The sequence below is a fragment of the Cyprinodon tularosa genome, unplaced genomic scaffold (genome assembly GCF_016077235.1).
Source record: "Cyprinodon tularosa strain WSP-4 unplaced genomic scaffold, ASM1607723v1 ctg112, whole genome shotgun sequence".
NCBI lineage: Eukaryota > Metazoa > Chordata > Actinopteri > Cyprinodontiformes > Cyprinodontidae > Cyprinodon > Cyprinodon tularosa.
Window position 1 is genome coordinate 2155430 of NW_024037916.1, and position 19740 is coordinate 2175169.

General features: G+C 38.2%; 1 protein-coding gene across 1 annotated transcript; it reads right to left on the bottom strand.

Moving 5' to 3' along the window:
* Positions 1–15980: 15980 nt before the first annotated feature.
* On the bottom strand, positions 15981–18042 carry rtn4r (reticulon 4 receptor). Its single transcript, XM_038300489.1, has one exon. The coding sequence runs from the start codon at positions 18021–18023 to the stop codon at positions 16665–16667; it is 1359 nt and encodes a 452-aa protein (XP_038156417.1). The 5' UTR covers positions 18024–18042; the 3' UTR covers positions 15981–16664.
* Positions 18043–19740: the final 1698 nt, after the last annotated feature.

Here is a 19740-nt window from a genome sequence, read left to right on the forward strand (position 1 = left end):
TCCTGTCTATAAGACCTATGGACAGAACTGATGACAGGGGCAGTCCTAATGGATTCCAACATGCAGCAGGAACAGGTCCAACATATTGCTGGAAATGGAGAATAACTCCTGCTCCTTTTGTACAGCCACATGATGGCCCCCAATAAAGGGCCCCTGACTATGTAGTCCTGGAGGACCCCCAGAAGCGCCCCACACGGGACATGGTCAAATGTCTTCTTCAGGTCCATAAATCACATATGGACCAGTTGGACAAACTTTCATGAGCTATCAAGCACCCTGAAGAGGGTGTCCAGCTGGTCCATATTTAATATGTATAGCTTTCTTTAAAGCTCTTTTATACAGCAACTCTTGTTATCCTTTCAATTTGTGTTTCACAATAATGAAGCACAAACTGAATAGATAACAATAACAAAATGCTGCTAAGAGTAGAAACCTGGGCTGTGAAGTGATATGCTGCATATCAGTCTATACAGAGCACTCAGATTACGCTTTTTAATCACATACCCACACCAGCACGGCATTATGTGGTGGATCACATTGCAATGACGAAGCATTACATTAGGACTTGAATGGGGTGGGATATTCTATCACTAAAATTCCCCATGACTGTCCAGAAGTCATTTCTGTTAGCTGGGTTTATCATAACAGCTTGAGAGTAGATGACCTGCCAGATGTTTGTAATCTCGCACTGAAAAACTCATGGCTGGGATCACAATCAGATAAGGACACAAACACCGGGATTATAAACAGTAACACTGAGGAAAAGGATATATATATATATATATATATATATATATATATATATATATATATATATATATATATATATATATATATATATATATATATATATATATATTGCTGTGTAATTGTACATAGATTGCAAAATGTCTTTTTTACAGTTGATTCAAAAAAATCTCTGCTTGGACAAAAAGTTCTGTTCTTCAAACTGTTTGGGAAAGCCAAACAGTAATGTGATGATTTACAGAAATCTCTGTGTTTCAATCACACTGCCTCCATGTGTGGCATCATGAAAAACTGAAGGGAACTAGCCAAGATTGCAGACAGGGATTTGATACCATAAAAAAAAAAAACTATTAAGTACAAGGCTTGGTGTAACATGCAGTTTGGTTATTTTGCTGCAGGAGGGACACAGCCACACTGTATGTAACTAAACCCAAGATAAACATTGTTTTGCAGTTACATTTTTTACATAGGAGCATTCTTACATCCGAGTCAAAATGAAATGAACCATAAAGCCATTTCATTCGGACAAACGGCCCCATCACAAGTTAAAATAGTATTTCTTAGGTAATGTTTTACTGTATTTGAGGTAATCTCATTGCCTTTTCTTGACGAAACCACTGCTTAACCACTTTTCTTTACAGAATTACTTTTGTTTACTGTCCGCTTTGGTGTCACATCTCAGGTTTAGTTACACTTTAACAAGATACATGGCATCATAAGGAAGGAATGCAAAGAGAAAATACTGAAAAATAATAATGATTCCACCAGAAAGATAGATGGATGGATGGATGGATGGATAGATGTCTATTTCTTTTTTTCTTTTTTATAAACACCCTGTGAATAAGGTGAGTGAATTTTATCTTTGGCCACATTTTTAAGGTCCCATTGAGAGTGCATGGTTGTGTGGGAAGGTTAATGATATCATTTTGAGTGTAGTTCTTAATCATGAACAGACTAATGAAATTGGTTAAGCATTTACATCTTGTTTTCTTTTTTTTTTTTTTCTTTTTTTTTTTTTTTTTTTTTTTTTTCTTTTTTTTTTTACAGTGTCCTGTCTGGCAAGGTGGCAATAAGAATAATTGTATTGATGCCAAAAGGAGCCCAACAGATTTTACTTTCACAAGTGTAGCGGTATCGCAATTGCCATACCGCTCCACTTGTTTCATGTATATAAATTGCTTTATTATAATTATGCAGGGAGTTTTACAGTTCATATGGACACTGCAATGTAAGTAGAGCAGAAAAACAGAAGAAGAAGAAGGAAAAAGAAAAAGAAAAAAACAGGACAAAAGATGAAAGAAAGAGGAGATAGGAAGGAGACAATGACAAAACATTTTCAGTCTGCTTCAACACCTGTAATGAGATGGAGAAAAAAAAAAAAAAAAAAAAAAAAAAAAGAAAAAAGAACAGCACAACCAAAAAACATGGTACGAGATATACAATAAAGCAAACACCTTGAAACTATCACTAAAGTAATATTATTAAGTCTGACATGTACTCTGTGTTACCTGAAGATATGAATGTGGGGTTTCTGTTTGGAAGTGAATCTCTAAGTACCTGAAGCCTAGCACCTGTAGTTGTTTGTGAGGGTGAACTTGTGCATGTAAAGTTTTAACCATAGAAAAAAATGCTCAATAGTGGTTGTGGAGAGCCGGAGAGGCACACCCCCCAGAGCACTGAGTCCAGCGCCGGGAGACCCAAAGCCCCAGGCGCCCAAGGGGACCCCAGAAGCGAAGGCACCAAGGCGGGGCCAGCCCCGGAAACCAGACCCCACCAAGGCAGGAGGAGAGACAGCCACGAGGAAGCCCCCCAGCCACCGCCATGCCGGCGCCCCGGGGAGCCGCGGGGACGAGTCCGCGGGCCCCGCCGGCAGCCGGCCACCCCGAAGTAGGGCCGGGCGCCGAACACCAGCCCCCCCACGGCGCCGACCGAAACGCCCCAGCCCCACAGAGCACCGAAACACGCCCCGCCCCCCCGCACCAAGCCCCGGCGACCGGCCGCAACACCCACCGCGACCGCACCACCCAGGAAAACACTAAGGCGGCCCCGCCCCCGGCCGGGGTCCATGCGCATCCGCCGCGAACCGGCCACGAGCGCCGCGGGACCCCCCCCAAAACGCCCCCCCGGCCAAAAGCGCAGCCCCACCCCACCAAGACCGATGCCAACAGCGCGCAACGAAACACACCGCGCACAGAATCAGCCCGAGAGCAGAAAAGCCGCCCGGCGCAAAACCGCAAGAAGAGCAGACCGCAGCCGGCGCAACCACCCCCCCCAGCAGCCCGAGGGGCAGCACAAAGCCAGAGCGGAGCGAACCGCGCCGCCCCCCCACCGGACGATGCCAAAGCAGCCCAGCCACGTCCGCCACCCCCCCCCGCAGCCCGCACCAGGCCCCGACACGCGGCCAGAGCAGCTCCGCCGCCCCGGCCCCCCACCACGCGCCGGTCATAGCCACCCCAGGCCCCCACCCGCCCCGCAGCCCCACCCGCCGCTCTTGTTTTCTTTAATGTCAAAGATAATTCAACAGATTTTTCCAAAACTGTGAAATACATACAGTATGGGGTAACAGAGAAAATAGATGCACCTTAATGAACAGATTAAACCTGTAGTAAGACAATAAATAAAAAAAAAATAAAAAAAAAAGTAAACAACTGAAATAATAGTTCTGGTCAAGGTGAATTTAAACCAAATTATACTTAATAATAAGACTATTTAACAGATAAATCAAGCTAATCATATTTCCTAAGGTTTTGCTTTGTGCCAACATGGTAAATAAAATAAATTCTTTTCATTTTGCAAAACTGAAAAATATTTCACTCCATTTGAGAAGGAAATTTGGAGTCATGGGAGTGTAAAGAATTGAACATTCCCCCTAAGTCCCTGAAGTACATCAGGAAATGTTAGCCAGCCAGCTCTTCCTTTTAAGAGCATGTTATGCCTATGAAGATGGCTTAGCAGCAAAGAGTGCATTAATGCAGGATCCAACTCTGTCCTGGCCTCAACCTAAGTATTTTATTCTCTATACTATACAAGATGTTGAAATATTACAATGCAAAGATATCTGTTACATTTGTTTAATTTAGAGAGAAGAAATGAACAATGGAGTGAAGGATTGTCTGATCACTTTAATGACAAAAGGAAGAAGATGCATCAGGAGAAAAGCCTTGCAGGCAATATGAAGAACATCCAAACCGCACAAATAAATCTGTTTGCAGAGATTTCTACTGGAGTTCTTGCTCTTGAAAAGAATGAATAAACAAAACAAAAACAATAAATAATTTATGGAAATACATGTGTTTGTTTCAACCCATTTGTGGATTTAATGTGACATTTGAAAATTATTCCTTGTGAAGACTTAAAAATTGAATGCCTCTTTACTCAGCCAAGAAGGATAGAAATATTCTGATCAATTAAATAAAGCCGGACTTAAAATTCCTACATAATAAATATGTTAAAGCAAATTAGTAGAAGCAAATCACAACTCAATCACAAATTCAAATCACAATTCTGTAGGCCTAGTGCGGGGTCTGCTGACAGACAGAGACATCTGGTTTGGGGCAGATTACTGGACAGTATCGTGGTATTTTTGGTGATAACCCCACATCAGCACAGATCTCCACATGAACTGGCATAACATGGCTAATGTGAGTGGCTCGTGTGTGTGGATTTATGTCTGTGTGTATGAGGAGTGGAAGGGATGTGTATATAAATGGTTTTATTCTTTTTAATCATATTAAGTTATATCGTTAGATAGACCCATTTAGACAGTGCTTTTCATGAGGTGTGTAGAACCAAATCCTATTGGATATCAGCCTAATCTACTCCAAAAGCTCTACAGTCTGTAGCTGCTGCTTTGTTGGGCCCTGTATCACCCACCACTAAAACATGGATACAAAAATCTAATGTCTATAAATTTTATTTAAAATAATCAGTCATTTCAGCTATATATTCTTCATTCCAACAATGACAGAGAAAGAGTGACTGCATGGGTGGTTTTCCTATTCTCAAAGTGTGAATTATATAGCTCATCTCTCTCCCAAGAAAATATGGTTTTAAACAAATAAGAATATATATATATATATATATATATATATATATATATATATATATATATATATATATATATATATATATATATATAGAATTTTTCCCCATAGTAGTAGCAATGAACACTGTCATAATGAGATCAGTTTTTATCTTCACAATCTTTGTCCTATTTGTTTTAAATGAAAGACCTCCCCCAGAGAATAAAAGCTTAATTTTAAGGCCATGTCAATCTGAAATGCTAAAAGATTATTCTGTAGCTGCATTTCATAGCGTGAAATGCAGTCAAGTCCTAGTAAAAATAGAACTGATCCCTGTCATTTAAAAGAGGATCAGGAAGGAGGTCCTGCTGCTATGACCTTTCGAGAGCACTTCCATTGGCCAATACTGTGACAGCTCTGAAGTTGGCTCATGAGACCACTTAAGCATATCTGGTGCAGTTGAATTAAACATCCAATTCCCTCATGATATTTGGTTTAAACCTTTAAGACTGCATACAATGATTTGTAAAACAAGTATCTTTGCAAGTAAGCAACAATCTAATTGTTCCATGATTTGTTACCTTAGTTACCTGATAGTTACCTTAATATTGTGGATGATGCAAACACAAAAAGCACAACAACAAAAAAACACAAAACAAAGGTAAATGAAAAAATGCAAAAGAGAAATGCTTTAATTACAGATACAGTACTAGAGATGCAAAAGACAGCTGCAAAAGCATAAATAGGCCACAACCATACAATGAGACACAAACACATAAATCATGCTAATAGGAGGAAATACATATAAGAAATGCAAAGATAAAATGATTCAAGTAGCCAAAAACAACTGCAACTTAAGAAAAGTTCCAATCTAGCTTTCATAATGTTAATTTGCAGCTTTAATACAATTGTTTGGCGAAATATAGGTAAAAAAAAACATAGACACGACCTTCCTACTTGGTCTTGTGCTACTCAGGGGGATGCCTGTCAGATGTGCATGCTCTTGAGCCCCATTGACCTTGTGCACAACTCTGTTTATGGTCTTTCTGTATCGCTTGAATTTTAAAAAGAATACCATGGGAGCAGTGGAGCCACAACTGTCATGATTACTGGCACTAGAGCTAGTTTGATTCATAATTCAACATGCCTGTCAGCTACACCCCATTCCCAATCAGCCTCCATCGGATTCACCGTGGCTATATAACCAGCTTTCAGACAGTCACTACTGCCAGATTATTACGAGCCATCAGTGACTTTAATCCAGCATTCCTGTTAGCTGTCTGCCTGCCTGGTTCTGACTTCATTCTGGCTCCTGATTCTCTGAGCCTGCCTGAACCCTATCAGACCTGTCATAGTGTTTTCGGATCTCTGACCTGTTTTCTGTGCCCTGACCTCGCTCTTGGATGTTCCTCTGGATTGTCTCTGTTTCTTGGATCATTTTGCTCTGTATCTGACCCCACTCTCAGATTTCCCTCTGGAATTGTCTCCAGATCTCAGATCACCTGGCCCTGACTCTGGACCGGCTGTTGGATTACGTTCTCTGGTTGGTCTCTTGTATAATTCTGTGTGTCTCTGCTCTCACAGATCTGACCCTTTGCATTCCCCTGGAGCAGCGAGTAACTGTCGAAGAACGATTCCTCCAAACCGACCTGGGCAAATTAAGAAATCCTTCAAGGTTAACCAGTGACGTCACACGTCAACCGGCATTTCCCCAGCTGCTTCACATGATCTCCAGATGAACTCATCTGTTTTTAACCCCATTCCTTATGTGTCAATTATAACTGCTGTGTACATCACAACAGATATAATTATTCATTTATGGATTCTTCTATTTAAAGACTTTGAACTCTGTTCCTCCATCAATCTTGCTGTTTTCTAGCTGGATGTTTTCTTCTCCCTGTCACTCTACACCTAAAAGTTAAAAGCTTAGCCAGTACATCTGCGTTTGGGCCCTGCTCTACTATGCATGACAACAGAAAAATATTTAAGCATTTCTTTTCTTTTTTGTCATTCTTAATGATAACCTTACCATCTGTGTTCGAAACTACAATGCTCTATACACAATAATGCCACAAAGCGGTCTTTGAGTCAAAGGATGAATGAACTGATACAATAGACTGAACCATCCGCTTGATAGAGCTACTGCATGCACTACATAAGCCGAGCATACAGAACTTTGGTTCCAGCAGACAGCGTTTCTATAGACTGCATTGCAATGAGCAAAATATAAGATCAATTGGACTAGCATTTTTCTACATTCTGTAGCAATGCGGTGCACATCCAGTACAGTATATAGTGCCTCTTAAACTTTTAAGAAAGCAAAATCTATATACAAGATTCAATGAATAGAAAGGGAATGCAATATAAACTTAAAACTATATTAAAACATGACTGAGACACAAAACAGATATGAAATAGTGTTTAGGGTGTATAATTGAGGTATGTTTGTATTTTGGCCTGTCAAACATTTTACCTAAAGCATCTAAATTTGCATAAAGAAGATACTGTCTATTTATGAACTACTCTCATCCTTTGCATATTTTTCTAAGTTGTGTTGATAAATCCAGCTGATTTTAATTGATCTTAACACATCATTAATTTCATGTAGAATGCTTTAAATAGATATCAAAATATTTCAGCAATGATAAACTATAAAAGAAGAGCACTCCCTGGTAGTGTTAGAAATAGAAAGTAAAATAAAAAACAGTGGGAGAATTGTAGAGAGATTTGATGGAAACAAAGGGTGATAGACTTAGAGCTTTTAGTATGCAGATCACCACGCAAACTCCTTTAGCCCCGCCGTCAAAATCCTCCACAGTGAGCAGTCTAAACTTTCTCATATAAGCCTTTGCCTCAAGCCACGAAATCAAAAATTTCAGTCACATTCATCGAAGCTAAGAAAAAAAATGTCTTATTACTTATGATCAAAGGTTGCTGTTTTCTGGGAGAGACATAGAGCGTCTGCCAGAATCTGCATTTGAGTTGAAGGCAGGTCATTTTCAGATGAATAGACATTGAGAAAAGGCATCTTTATGTGTTTTTGTTGCGTTTAAAGATCTATCACATTTAAACAAGTGTTCAAAAGGATAAATATGGCTGTTAAAAATCTCAATGGTACAAATAATTTTAAAAGTAGAAAAACTTGTCTCTCACAGTTAAAAAGGATGTTCAGGTTTAAAAGAAAAGGCTGTATGAAATATATTTTTTCCTAATACACATCCAATATTTATTATTCAGTCTTTCCATAAAAATACGGTGAAGACTTGAATTATGTTTTAACTTTAAATCTACTATATTAATTCTGTTATGATTCTGAACTTTTGGTTCTGTTTAAGTTTTCTTTTTGGGTTTTCCGTTACAGGTTTTCTGTGTTTTCTAGTGTGTTGGTTTAATTTCCATTCTGTATTGCTTTCTTGTTCTATTTGAGTTCTTATGTATATCTTGTTTAGCCTCTGTTGCCCTATTGTGTCAGTCTACTTCCCCTAGCTCCCTTCATGATACTTCTGTCCACACCTTCTCCCAATCAGTTGATTACCAAGTCTTCATTCTGTTTGACATATATACTTATCCTCTACAGTTACTGTTTGCTGGTTCCTCTACGTTTTTTTTGCCCCTCGTGTGTTTTCCCTGACATGTCCCGGATTTTGCTTTCCTGTATTTTGTTTGTGGACCTTTGCTTCAGTTGCCATCATTTGGATAGTAAATATGCAAGAAACCACCTTAGCTTCTGTCTCTGCATTTGGATCCTCTAAAAATCTCCACACAACCTGACAAATTCTTAGCGAAATAGATTCCAAAACACTATCAGCAACTTTCATTAAAGATTTTGATATTAAGGCAAATGAAAAAGGCTGGATGGATGAGGAGATGATGAAAGCGTGGCTGAGGCAGGTGTATGTGAGGAGACCAGGTGGTTTTTTCCACGCATCACCATCACTGTTAATCTGTGACTGCGTGCCCATCTCACAGCCGATGTGAAAAAAAAAAGGTGAATCAAATGAACGCTGTTCTTCCCGTTATCCCGGGAGGTCTGACAAAGGAACTTCAACCGCTCGACGTCGGTGTGAACCGGCCATTCAAAGTAAGGCTGCGAGCGGAGTGGGAGCGATGGATGACCGACGGAGACCACAGTTTCACGATAAGTGGAAGGCAGCGCCGGGCAAGTTACGCCACCGTTTGCGGATGGATTGTAGATGCTTGGACTAACGTGTCTGCTGGCTCTGTTGTTCAAGCTTTCGCAAAAGCGGGCATTATTTCTGAGGAGCCGCCCGGCACGAAAAGTGACTCTGACAGCGAAGAAGGGGAAACTGGCATATCTGATTTAGCGCAGCTGTTTAATTCAGAAACAGAGGATGATGACTTTGATGGGTTCGATTAATACTTTGTAATAAATACATGAATAAAGCACAATCATACTCAGGTTTGCTCCCGCTCTATTTTTCTACCTGAAAACTTAATTCAACAGCAGCCTCTGGGCCGGGTCTCCTCCTCTTCACCGCGGTGGCTGGCAGGTGTTTTTTCATCTAAATAATCTAAATCTTGCAGCTATATTTGCTGTGATCAGTGGGAATAAAGTAGTTTTAATATGTTTTTAAGTGAGAAAGGCCACCTGAAAACTTCATAATTGCAGTCAGTTCATCCAGATTATCATCCTGCCTATACTATTTCTGTCGGAGGTGCTCAGACCCCCACATACCAGCGGTGCGCCGACAGTAGAAATCCCTTCAACAGCAGCCTCTGGGCCGGGCAGCCTCCGGGTTCACCGCAGTGGCTGGCAGGTGTTTTTCATCTAAATAATTTAAACTGCAGGCACCAGGATACCGGTAATAAAAGCGAACATATTCCTTCGGCAGGTTTTAGGATTTTAAGTTAATTTAGGAGTAAACACAGCGCTCTGTCATCTGCGATGTGTCTGTCTCACGGCCAGCTCCCAGGTTTGATTAATACTTTGTAATAAATACATGAATAAAGCACAGTCATACTCAGTTTTGCCCCCGCTGTATTTTTAAATACGCAGTAGAGGTATTTAAACGTAGTAGAGGACATGTACCTGTATATAAAAAACGCGCCCTATAGTCCGGTGCGCCTTATGTGTGTGTTAAATACAGAAATGGGACACATAACTGAGAGTGCGCCTTTTAGTACGGTGCACCTTATGGTCGTGAAAATGCGGTAGATATAAATCGAAGCTGTGTTATGCGGTGGTGAATGTAGGGAGGCAAACCAGCATGATATTGATGAATTCAAAAAAAGTATTGACAAAGGATGAGGTCAGTATGCTCTTAAGAGTACTTAAGGTGGCTTTTAAAAAAGCTGTTTTAATTTAGCCCAATAAGGACTACTTTGTTGTCTTACCTTCAGCGCAGAAGATGTCTTCTCACTCCAGCTCTGCCGGTGTCTGCCTGGGCAAGCTTCTTTATTCACTCACTGTACTCCTTTCTTCTCCCGCAGTTAGCCTAGAGGCTACCTCCAGCCACCTGTTCCTACTTCTGCCTTCATTGCTGGCTTCTCCAATGTAGCACTGTCCTACTCCCAGGCAGCTGTAGTCTCTACCCCGCCTTCAGTGTTGCGTCTTGCCAGTGGACTTATCCAATCTGCCGCTGTGCCCCTCTGTTAATCTGAATCATCGCAATTAACTTATATAGCTAGAGTTTGGAGCTTGATTTGAGAGGAGTGACAGGTCGGTTGCGGAGAAAAGTCCTGGGTCATGGGTTGCGATGAAACAGGAAGGGATTCATGTGGGATGGAAGAAGGAAATATTGAAAACAAAATAGATAGGAAGAGAGTAGAATCAAAAAACAAAAAAGATTGAAAGAGAGTAGAATCAAAAAATTAGAAAAAGCAGAGATGAATTGAAGGGGAGTCCAGTTCAGGACAATCAAGTGATGAACAATCTAGAAATTCCACAGGAAAACAATATGATTACAAAGAAATTTCAAACTAGTTAATTGGGGAGTCTCTTTTGTAGATTGGAATCTGGTGCAGTTAACAAATTCCATAAACAAACTTGTAGGAAATGTCCAAGGTGCCAAAATATTGTATAGTGGAGACCTGTAAATAAACTGCAGAGACAGAGCTCAACAAGGCAAAGCTATACGCATAAACTAGATTGAGGAGAAAAGAGTTCAGTGCAGCTTGGTGGAGAACAAAAGGATTAGCAGGCGAATCATTGGAGGAATTCCTCTAAAAGCAACTGACAAAGAGATTCTTGAAAATGTAAGTGGTGCAAAAGAAAAAGAGGTGAAACAGTTAAAAAAAAAAAAGAAATGGAGAAAGGTGTGAGAGCTTATCAGCGTTGATAACATTTGAAGACGAGCAATTACCCAATAAGTCTTTCATTGGAGATATGAGCTACAATGTCAATCCTCTACCTCTAAGATGTTTCAAATGCCAAAAATTTGGACATATAGCATATAGCTGTATGTAAGGGAAAACAGCGATGTGGAAGGGGTGCTTAAGAGCATGAATGTGGAAAATGTGGGAAATAAGTAAAGATTAAATGCTGTAGCTGTGCTTGAGAACAAACTGCTGCATTTCGCGGATGTGAAGTGAGCAAAAGATCTGAAGAGGTACAAAAAGTCAAATTGGAGCTTGGAATAACTTATATTGAAGCAATTAAAAGAATCTTATTCCAGTTAGAAAGACCCAAATCAACAGTAATGTAAATGACAAGTGGAGGAGTGTCCCAAAATTGCGGAAGATTCATTGATTGTTAAAAAGCAGGATTTTGTGCTGTTCATGGTAGAAGTGATCAATTGTACTGCTAAGACGATAAAGAAAACCGAAAAAATCAGAATAAAAGTGAAAGCTGCAGAAAAGTATCTATAAGTGAGAGATTTAAAACTGGGAAACTGTTGAAAGTATGATTGGAAAACGAGTAGGACAATCAGAAACGAGCAGAATGACAATGATTTAAAGATAAATTAGAAACCATGATGACGAATTTGATTAAGTGTTTGTTATTTATTATTTCGGGTTAAATAGTTCAGAAAATTATAATTTTATTTTTGATTTATTTATATATTTCATTTATTTACTTTTTATATTTTGGGAGGTGTGATACTTTTTTCCTGTTTCCTTGTTTAATGCCTTATCAGTTGGTAGCAGTAAGCACTTTAACAAGTTTGCCAACCGCCATAAAACCTTGCAAGAAGAAGAAGCTTCTATAGCTAACCTGAAGCCAGCTGTAGCCTCCCCATGCTGGTGCTGTTGCCCCTAGCGGGTTTCCCACTCGGCCTCCTCTCAGCGCTCTATTGTGCTGATTCCTTGGGGGAATCCTCCAATCTCCTGCTGTGCTTCAATAGTTCCAGATGGCGATACTGCTAGCAGTCTGGTCCCAGTTCTGTTTTTTTCCCCGCTGGTGTACTTGTGATTTCTCGCTGCCTCTTTTTGAGCCCCAGAATGCCATGTCACCTTACCCTCTGTTGTCCAAGTGATTCGTCCCCCAGAGTGGGACAGCAGGGCCCCGAAGTGGGTCATAGATAGGCAGAAGTACCACTGCAAACAACATTTATTCAGACGTAGTTCCTGGAGGAGATGGTGATGTCCATACTTATTCCGTCTCTGGAGAATTTCGTGAATCCAGGGACGTCGATGCTGGCTGTTTTGTTCAGTTTTCAAAAGTATAAAAAGCACTGCAATTTGCTCAGAGATATCGATGTATACCAATGTGAAAATCAATAACCAGCACAATCAATTTTATAGGAGCCTTTCACCCCCTAGGCACATTTGCCTTCCTTGCAAATTCCTTTCGCTCACCAGGCAAATTTCAAGGCAATAAAAGCACTTCCCAGAGTTTGTTTTTGGTGTTAATGGTTTGGAGTTTTATTGCCACTTTTCCACCAATTCGACTTTATTCAGCTCCACCTCACTCAGCCCAAATTGCAACTATCTAGTTGTTGTTACTTCTTCACCAGAGACTGTTGTTCACTAAATGGGTGTGGCCAACAGTTCAGTATGTCAGCAGCACGTGAGGGGAGAAAATTTTTTTTACTTTAATAGAAGCTACAGCTTATAAATCAGATTAGATTTCTTAACATTTTTGTAAAATCAAAAGAGATATGTAAAAGTCACTGGCAATAAAACAGGTGAAGCAAAGGCAGCATGGAGCACCTCTTTATTAACAACCAGAAAAAACTCTGGTCACTCTACAAAATGTGGTATCCCATTTAAACGTCACATTTTTCCTGATCAACTTATCTCTTCTAAATAAAAAAAAAAAAAGGAACTAATCGCTTTCCAAATACTTCTCCTTCTTTTTTTTTTTAAAAAGGCACTAGTGGCCTTTATTTAGTATTATCTTTTAAAGATAGTAAAGGTGCCTAAGAGGTGGGAAGACATCCATTAAAGGTCAGACTGATCCCTCAATATAAGGTTGTGCGATTAACCCTAGCAATGTTGCACCGATGCCTTTACAATTCCTGTTACATTCTTTCACTGATCCAATTCTATGTTTAGAAGAAGAGACAATTTTATATATTTATCCAGAGAGCTACTTTTGTTTGACACTTTATAAACTCTCTTGAAATCGCAGTGTGAATTAAAGAATAAAACTGAATAACAAGGGAATTAAACAAAAATATGAGAAGACATTAAACCAGGCCTCCTAAATTTTGTCCATTATGCTCCAGTGTCCTGCTAATTTAAGATGTTTCTCTCCTTCCACACCTGAATCAAATTGGTGAATTACCTCCTCGGCATAGATTCAACTTCTCCAGTGTTATGTTAATACTCTGAGTATTTTATTCAGGGATGTTGAAGCAGAGACACATCTGCAGGACACAAGATCATGTTGACTGTATTTTAAAAAGCATGAATTTAACTTTAATTCAATGCAATTAAGTTCTAGAATACTTTAATAATCCCAAAGGGAAATTTAATGTGTCAGTAAATTATAGGTAATTGTTTTTAAATCCAGGTGTTGTAGGTGTAGCTGTAGGCAGGGAGGCTCTTCTTCTTTCATCTTCTGTCTGTCTTGCACCGGATCTGGATAAGTCTCTTTCTGAAGATAATGTTGATGTTCAAAAATCTTTTGAAGAGGATGCTCACTGTTGTCTACGGAAGGCCTATATATTTTTTTCACTTTAAGGATAATTTTTTGTGAAAAAATCTAAATCTAAGCTTCCTTAGGAAGTACAATCTGCTCTGTCCCTTCTTGTAGATGGCTTCACAGTTGTGCATCCTGTCAAGTTTGTTGTCAAGGCATGCTCAATGACTCATTTTTTGAGCTTGCAAAGCCATGTAAAGGTAAAACAAGGAGAGAGCTGCTGTGGAAGCCATCTTAATATTTCTTACTAATTTCCCCACAAGGCTTTGTGAGGGCCCTCTGGTCTAAAGAATTGTCATTCAGCAAGTTAAACAATGCTGTTGACAAGATATTCACAGGTTCTAGCACATCTTAATTCTACATTATTTTAGTCTATGAAAATCCCGGCATGGATTTTTTTTTTTTTTTCAGACTACCTGTCTCAGTAGGGATGTTTAATATAATGCATTATTTTATTCTAATATTTCATGCTACATTTCATGTCTAAAGAATATATAATATTTTTTTAATGCAACACCTAGAGAGCCTATTTTTCCTTAAAGTCATTGTCTTGAAGTGATATGCATTATTTGTATATTTCTTTGATTTTCATACAGACATATAGAGCTACAGTGCATCTGTATATGTAATATATAAATCTGTAATCATATTCTGAATCTTATCAATTTTCTTTTATTGTGCATCATATCTTCATGTGCTTGTTGAATTATACGTATTATAACCACTGATGTTTCAAAATATCTTAAAGAGAGAGATAACTGACTAGAACTAATTAAACTGAAATTCTAAGTATTTCACTGATTATTTGACCAGTATGAAATCAAGATTAAAACAAAAATCTAAAAAAAGACAAAAAAGTTGAGATTCTAATTTGTTCATTTATAAAGCCATTCTTATCGCCCTAAATAAAGCCCACTACCAAGACTGAGTAAAATGCCTGCTTCTCAAATCTTTACCTCTAATTTGATCTTTGCACTTTGTCTTGTGCTACAAATAATTATTTACATAGAGTGTACATAAACCATTTGTACATTATTTTATTCTTATAAGTAGTTTTATAATGTATTACAAAAAAGGGCATACTGTAACATTTTTTTCATATACCTTTATGTAACTTTTCTGAAAAAATTTGTATACTAAATCTTAATTTTTCTCTCATTTCTTATCCCTGGTTTGCTGGGTGTTCCTTGTGAAATTTTACAGATTCTTGACAGGACACCCAATCACACCACGATAACTCTTAGGTTATCTCTATCATATTATTTTTTTTTTACTGCAAAATATCAGTGTAACACAGAATATCACAGTAGATAATTCTTTGTTAAAGCATTTATAACATTTCCTCCTGATGGAAATGAACTGATGCATAACCAGCACAAATTGTCCTAAACTAAAGCATATACATTTCCCCAAAAAATATTTTGATATAAAATAATTCAAATTCAGAGGTAACAACATTGTGAGAGTTTAAAAATGACCAGCAGCCAAGACTAGATACCTGCTGATACACTGTCTGTGATTTGTTATGCTAGCATCACCAGAATGAGAGAAAAATTTAGTCTAGGATTTTTGCAAACTGCCTGAAGTGCTAGAAGTGTTTTTGTAACAATACTGCCACACTTCAAGCTGAGGTGTATGTATCAGTTATCAGTAGTGGCCAAAACTTAGTAAGCTGAGGAAAGTGTGAATAAATATATTTATTTTTTGAAGGTGAATTGTTTCTGGGATTGATATGAATTAAAAATATCCTAGAAGTCGTTCTAATTTCAAATAAGTCAATTGAGTTAAGAAAGAAAACATAGAACATATTGCAGTCCTTCTTCTTAGCTTTGATGATTTGCTTCAAACATGATAAAATGGAGTAACTAGTGTCTCCTCCACTCTCAATATATAAGAAAGACATACCAGACCAGAAACCTTTCTTTTACATAAGTATCATAATAAAAGTTAAAAACTTTTTGTTTGATGGGGGAAAAACCCAGCTGTATTAGAACATTAAAATGGAAGGCACTGATTTTTTTTCTTACACCGTCATTATTTTTTTTTTTTTACTATAGACATCTTTTTGATGCAGTTATAAACCTATAAGAGAGATTCTCCAGTTAAACAAAAGTAACAGCTAATTGTTTTATAACTTCAGAAAATACCACACAAAATATGCAACATTTATGAAATAAGAACTTTTATTCATAATATATTCATACTTGTACACAAGTAAAATAAATGCATATCTATGATTCCATTGCAATCTCCAATGAATAAAAGCATGGCATTCATTTCACAAATGCTCCCCATATTTCCTTTCTTTCATGAAAATATAGAACTAAAATCCAGGGGAGGCAAAACATTTGTTTGAATAAACATAAAAAAAACATTGCAACAAATGTATGATTTTGAATAAATAATGAGAGGGGAATTATTTTTCTTTTTTAAACAGACCAAACATTCTTGGTATTCATTGTGTCTCTGATTTGTTGCATGACGTTTTTTTAATCACCTATGATTTAGTCCTTTGTTTTGTTCTTACACGATCTGTCTAAATAAACGCTTTCAACGGGGAAAATGGGAGAATTCTCCCAGGTGTAGCTTAGACACAGTACAGTTGAGTACATAGAGAACAAACAATTTTGGGCACCAAATCAATATTTACATTGGATCTGTATTGTTCTGTAAAGGCATCCATTTCTTTTATTGTACTGTTTTCCTTATTGTTTGTCTCCAGCGATGTTGGGTCAACATGACTCCCTGTTTTTCAGTCACTGCCTGTTGTAGGTGTCACTGGATCTTCTGTATCATTGTCATTAGCATAAACATTCTTTAGTCCTTTGTGCAGAGTGTTGTCAGGAGTCCTAAGACATGGCTAAAGATATCCAAATCATGGGAATTATAAGAAAGTGCAGCACTTGCAAAGTAGAGCTCTGGCTTTTACTGCAGTGGGCATCCAATTTGGGTTTTTTGGAACACTTCTTTTTCTTTTTGTTTGACGCTGTAGATGATTCCGGATTCTCTATGAACTCTGGGTTTAGATTTTCCAATGTCTTGTCCAGGTTGTTAGATAACGTTCCGAGTGGCCCATCATTCTGCTTATTCTGGGTCTCATTTTTTGTTCTTTCTTGGAGCTTGTAATTGGTCTTGGACATGTTCTCCTTTCCCTTCAGACCATTATTAGTGATCTGTCGACTCTTTCCTGACAGGATGGAGGACTTGTCATTATCTCCAAGACAACACCTGGGAATGGTGTCACCTAGAGGACTTTCAGTTGAAGAAAATTTTCCAGCCTGTGCCTTGGAATTGAAAAGACTTGTCTGGATATGTGTTGTTTCAATGCATCCCTCCAATTCTTCACTTTTCAGTTGTTTCAAGTCTTTTCCTGCCAGGAACTCTGGGACATGACACTCCAATTCTGAGCTGGAACCTTTGAAACGTTTGAACCAGTCCCATAAGGTCCTTGCCCGGCAGTCACAAATCCACTGATTACCGTTTAAGCGCAAATACTGGAGAGAAATCAGGGGGTCCATTGTCTCCCCAGTCAAGACAGTAAGGTTGTTGAAGAACAGAAACAGGGATTTTAATTTACCGAGATCACTAAAAGCACTGGGTTGGACAAAAATTACCCTGTTTTGATGCAGTAGAAGCCGGTCTAAATTTATTAGGCCACGAAACATGTTGTCAGTTACTATCTTAATCTTGTTGTTGTGCAGGTAGAGATAGGTGAGGTTGGCAAGGTCCACAAAGGTGTCATCATGCAGTGTGGGAATGTTATTGTCCTGCAGATAAAGGTACTGGAGAGAGAACATTCCTCGGAAAACCCCAACAGGGAGCTCTGACAGGCCACACCTGTGCAGGTGAAGGGTGTGCAGCTTAGTTAAACCCCTAAAGGCTGTTGGGCTAATGGTGCGGAGGTTGCTGTTATCGCCAATGTCCAGTTCCTCCAATTTTTCCAAACCAAAAAAGGCTCCAGCCTCAATGTAGCTTATGTTATTTGAGTAGAGCCAGAGAACAGTAAGATTGTGGCAAGAACTGAAGCTAGTGGACCTCACCACAGTCAGCTTGTTACTCTGGAGGAATATCCGTTGGCTCCGTACAGGAATCTCTGAAGGAATGGAAAACAGTCCTTGTTGTTGGCAAGCAACAGTGGGCCTGGGCTCACTGTAGCACACACACTTGGCAGGGCAGCTGTCAGTTTGAGGCAATAGGTTCAGCCACATTACTAGGAAAAGGAGTCGCCCCCCTGTGGAGACAAAGAAAAGACAGAAGAGGTTCAGTAAATGAGGTATTAAATACTGAATTAAATTACATACAATGCAGAAAATGTGTACACAGAGATAATCTTAGCCAGTAAAAATAAAACCAGACAACCTTAAGAGCATTTTAAATAGGAGCAGTTACAGTTGTATGAAATAGCAGATAAAAAAAAAAATCCTAAATTGTCTTTAGAATTGAGCTTAAATGCTGAAAACATTTAAACACATGTTTAACAATCCCATTATAATTTGCTGTATGTTATAGCTTTGATGTTATTTGACTGAAAGCAGCATGAGTCCTGCCATTCATTGACTCATTTGAATTTGAATGGGTGAGTATTATATGTGAAAAAACCATAACAGACATTACAAATGTTTTTTTCATTGAAATCAAGGTTGACTTGGTACCCGAATGTATGAAAGAAATTACTAAGCAAACACGACAAAAAAAATATCTTGCAAAAAAGTTTTTATATATCATTTTTTACTAGACAAGAAAACTCAAGAATAGAGTCTATATTTAAGAATGACCTGAAAGATTCCCTTTAGATTATTTAAAAAGGACATTAATTGAGTTTAAATATCAAACTGAAAGTTCCTGTAACTTAAATTATGTTGAATGAGTAAAAAATGTGAAGCGATTAAAAAAAAATAATAAGAAAAAAAGCTTTGCTAAAGTGCCTTAAATTTACAATCATGACACTAAAATATCAATTATTTTGGGCCCATCAAGTTTAATCTATGACTTTAGACATTTTAAGAGGTGATAGAATTATCAGCAAGGTTTATATATTTTTTAGAGTCTGACTTTCATTTTCTCACTATCCAGTTTTAATGGACTGTGTTCATGTAATACATCAAATCCACTGCCCATTCATACTAAATGGTTTCAAAAGAATAAAAGACAACCATAAAATAGATGTTATAAAACTACAGCTGGCACTTTAACTAGCTAGTGATAGTTCAAAACTTAGTATCTGGTAGTCACATTAGTTTGTTTAAAGTCACAGCATGACCCCCTCATATGGCAGAGGAGCTGAAAACTAGTATAACTAATATTAATAGGTAAAGATATTTTTGATCCAAACAGTACATGAGCTTAATATCAATCTCAAGATGATGAAATGGGTGGTTTTAGAGTTTCCCCATTATCTGTTCCATTATTCAATAATTAAAGCATTAGCCTTTGTGATGGCTATGGGTATCCATGGTATAAGCAAGCTTTAATGACTTAAGGAAAAAAAATGCGTCATTAGATTACACTTAACACACTTAATCGCTAAAATGTAATTAACCAGACTTGAAAAGAATTAATAACAACATAAAACCTCCCATCTTGGCCTGCACATACAAATAAAGTTTTCAGGGGCAGCCTAAATGTACAATGTTCAATAAGGGCACCAGCACTATGGCCTATATTTATTTTCATTTTTTACCATTATTAGAAATAAAACATAGATTACTTTAGCTAAAATAATTTATTTATTGTGTCCTCTGCCACGGTTCAGATGAGCTTCCTGAACAATGATACTATAGCGGAAATGGGGTTCGATGACAATACATAAACGAACCCTGCTGACAGTGCTGTACAACTAAGTAAGTTATGAAGGTTATCTACTGCTGCTCATCCATTCTTTGTGTACAGATGAAGGTGTCAAGGTTCCACAAGCTGGAATAATCA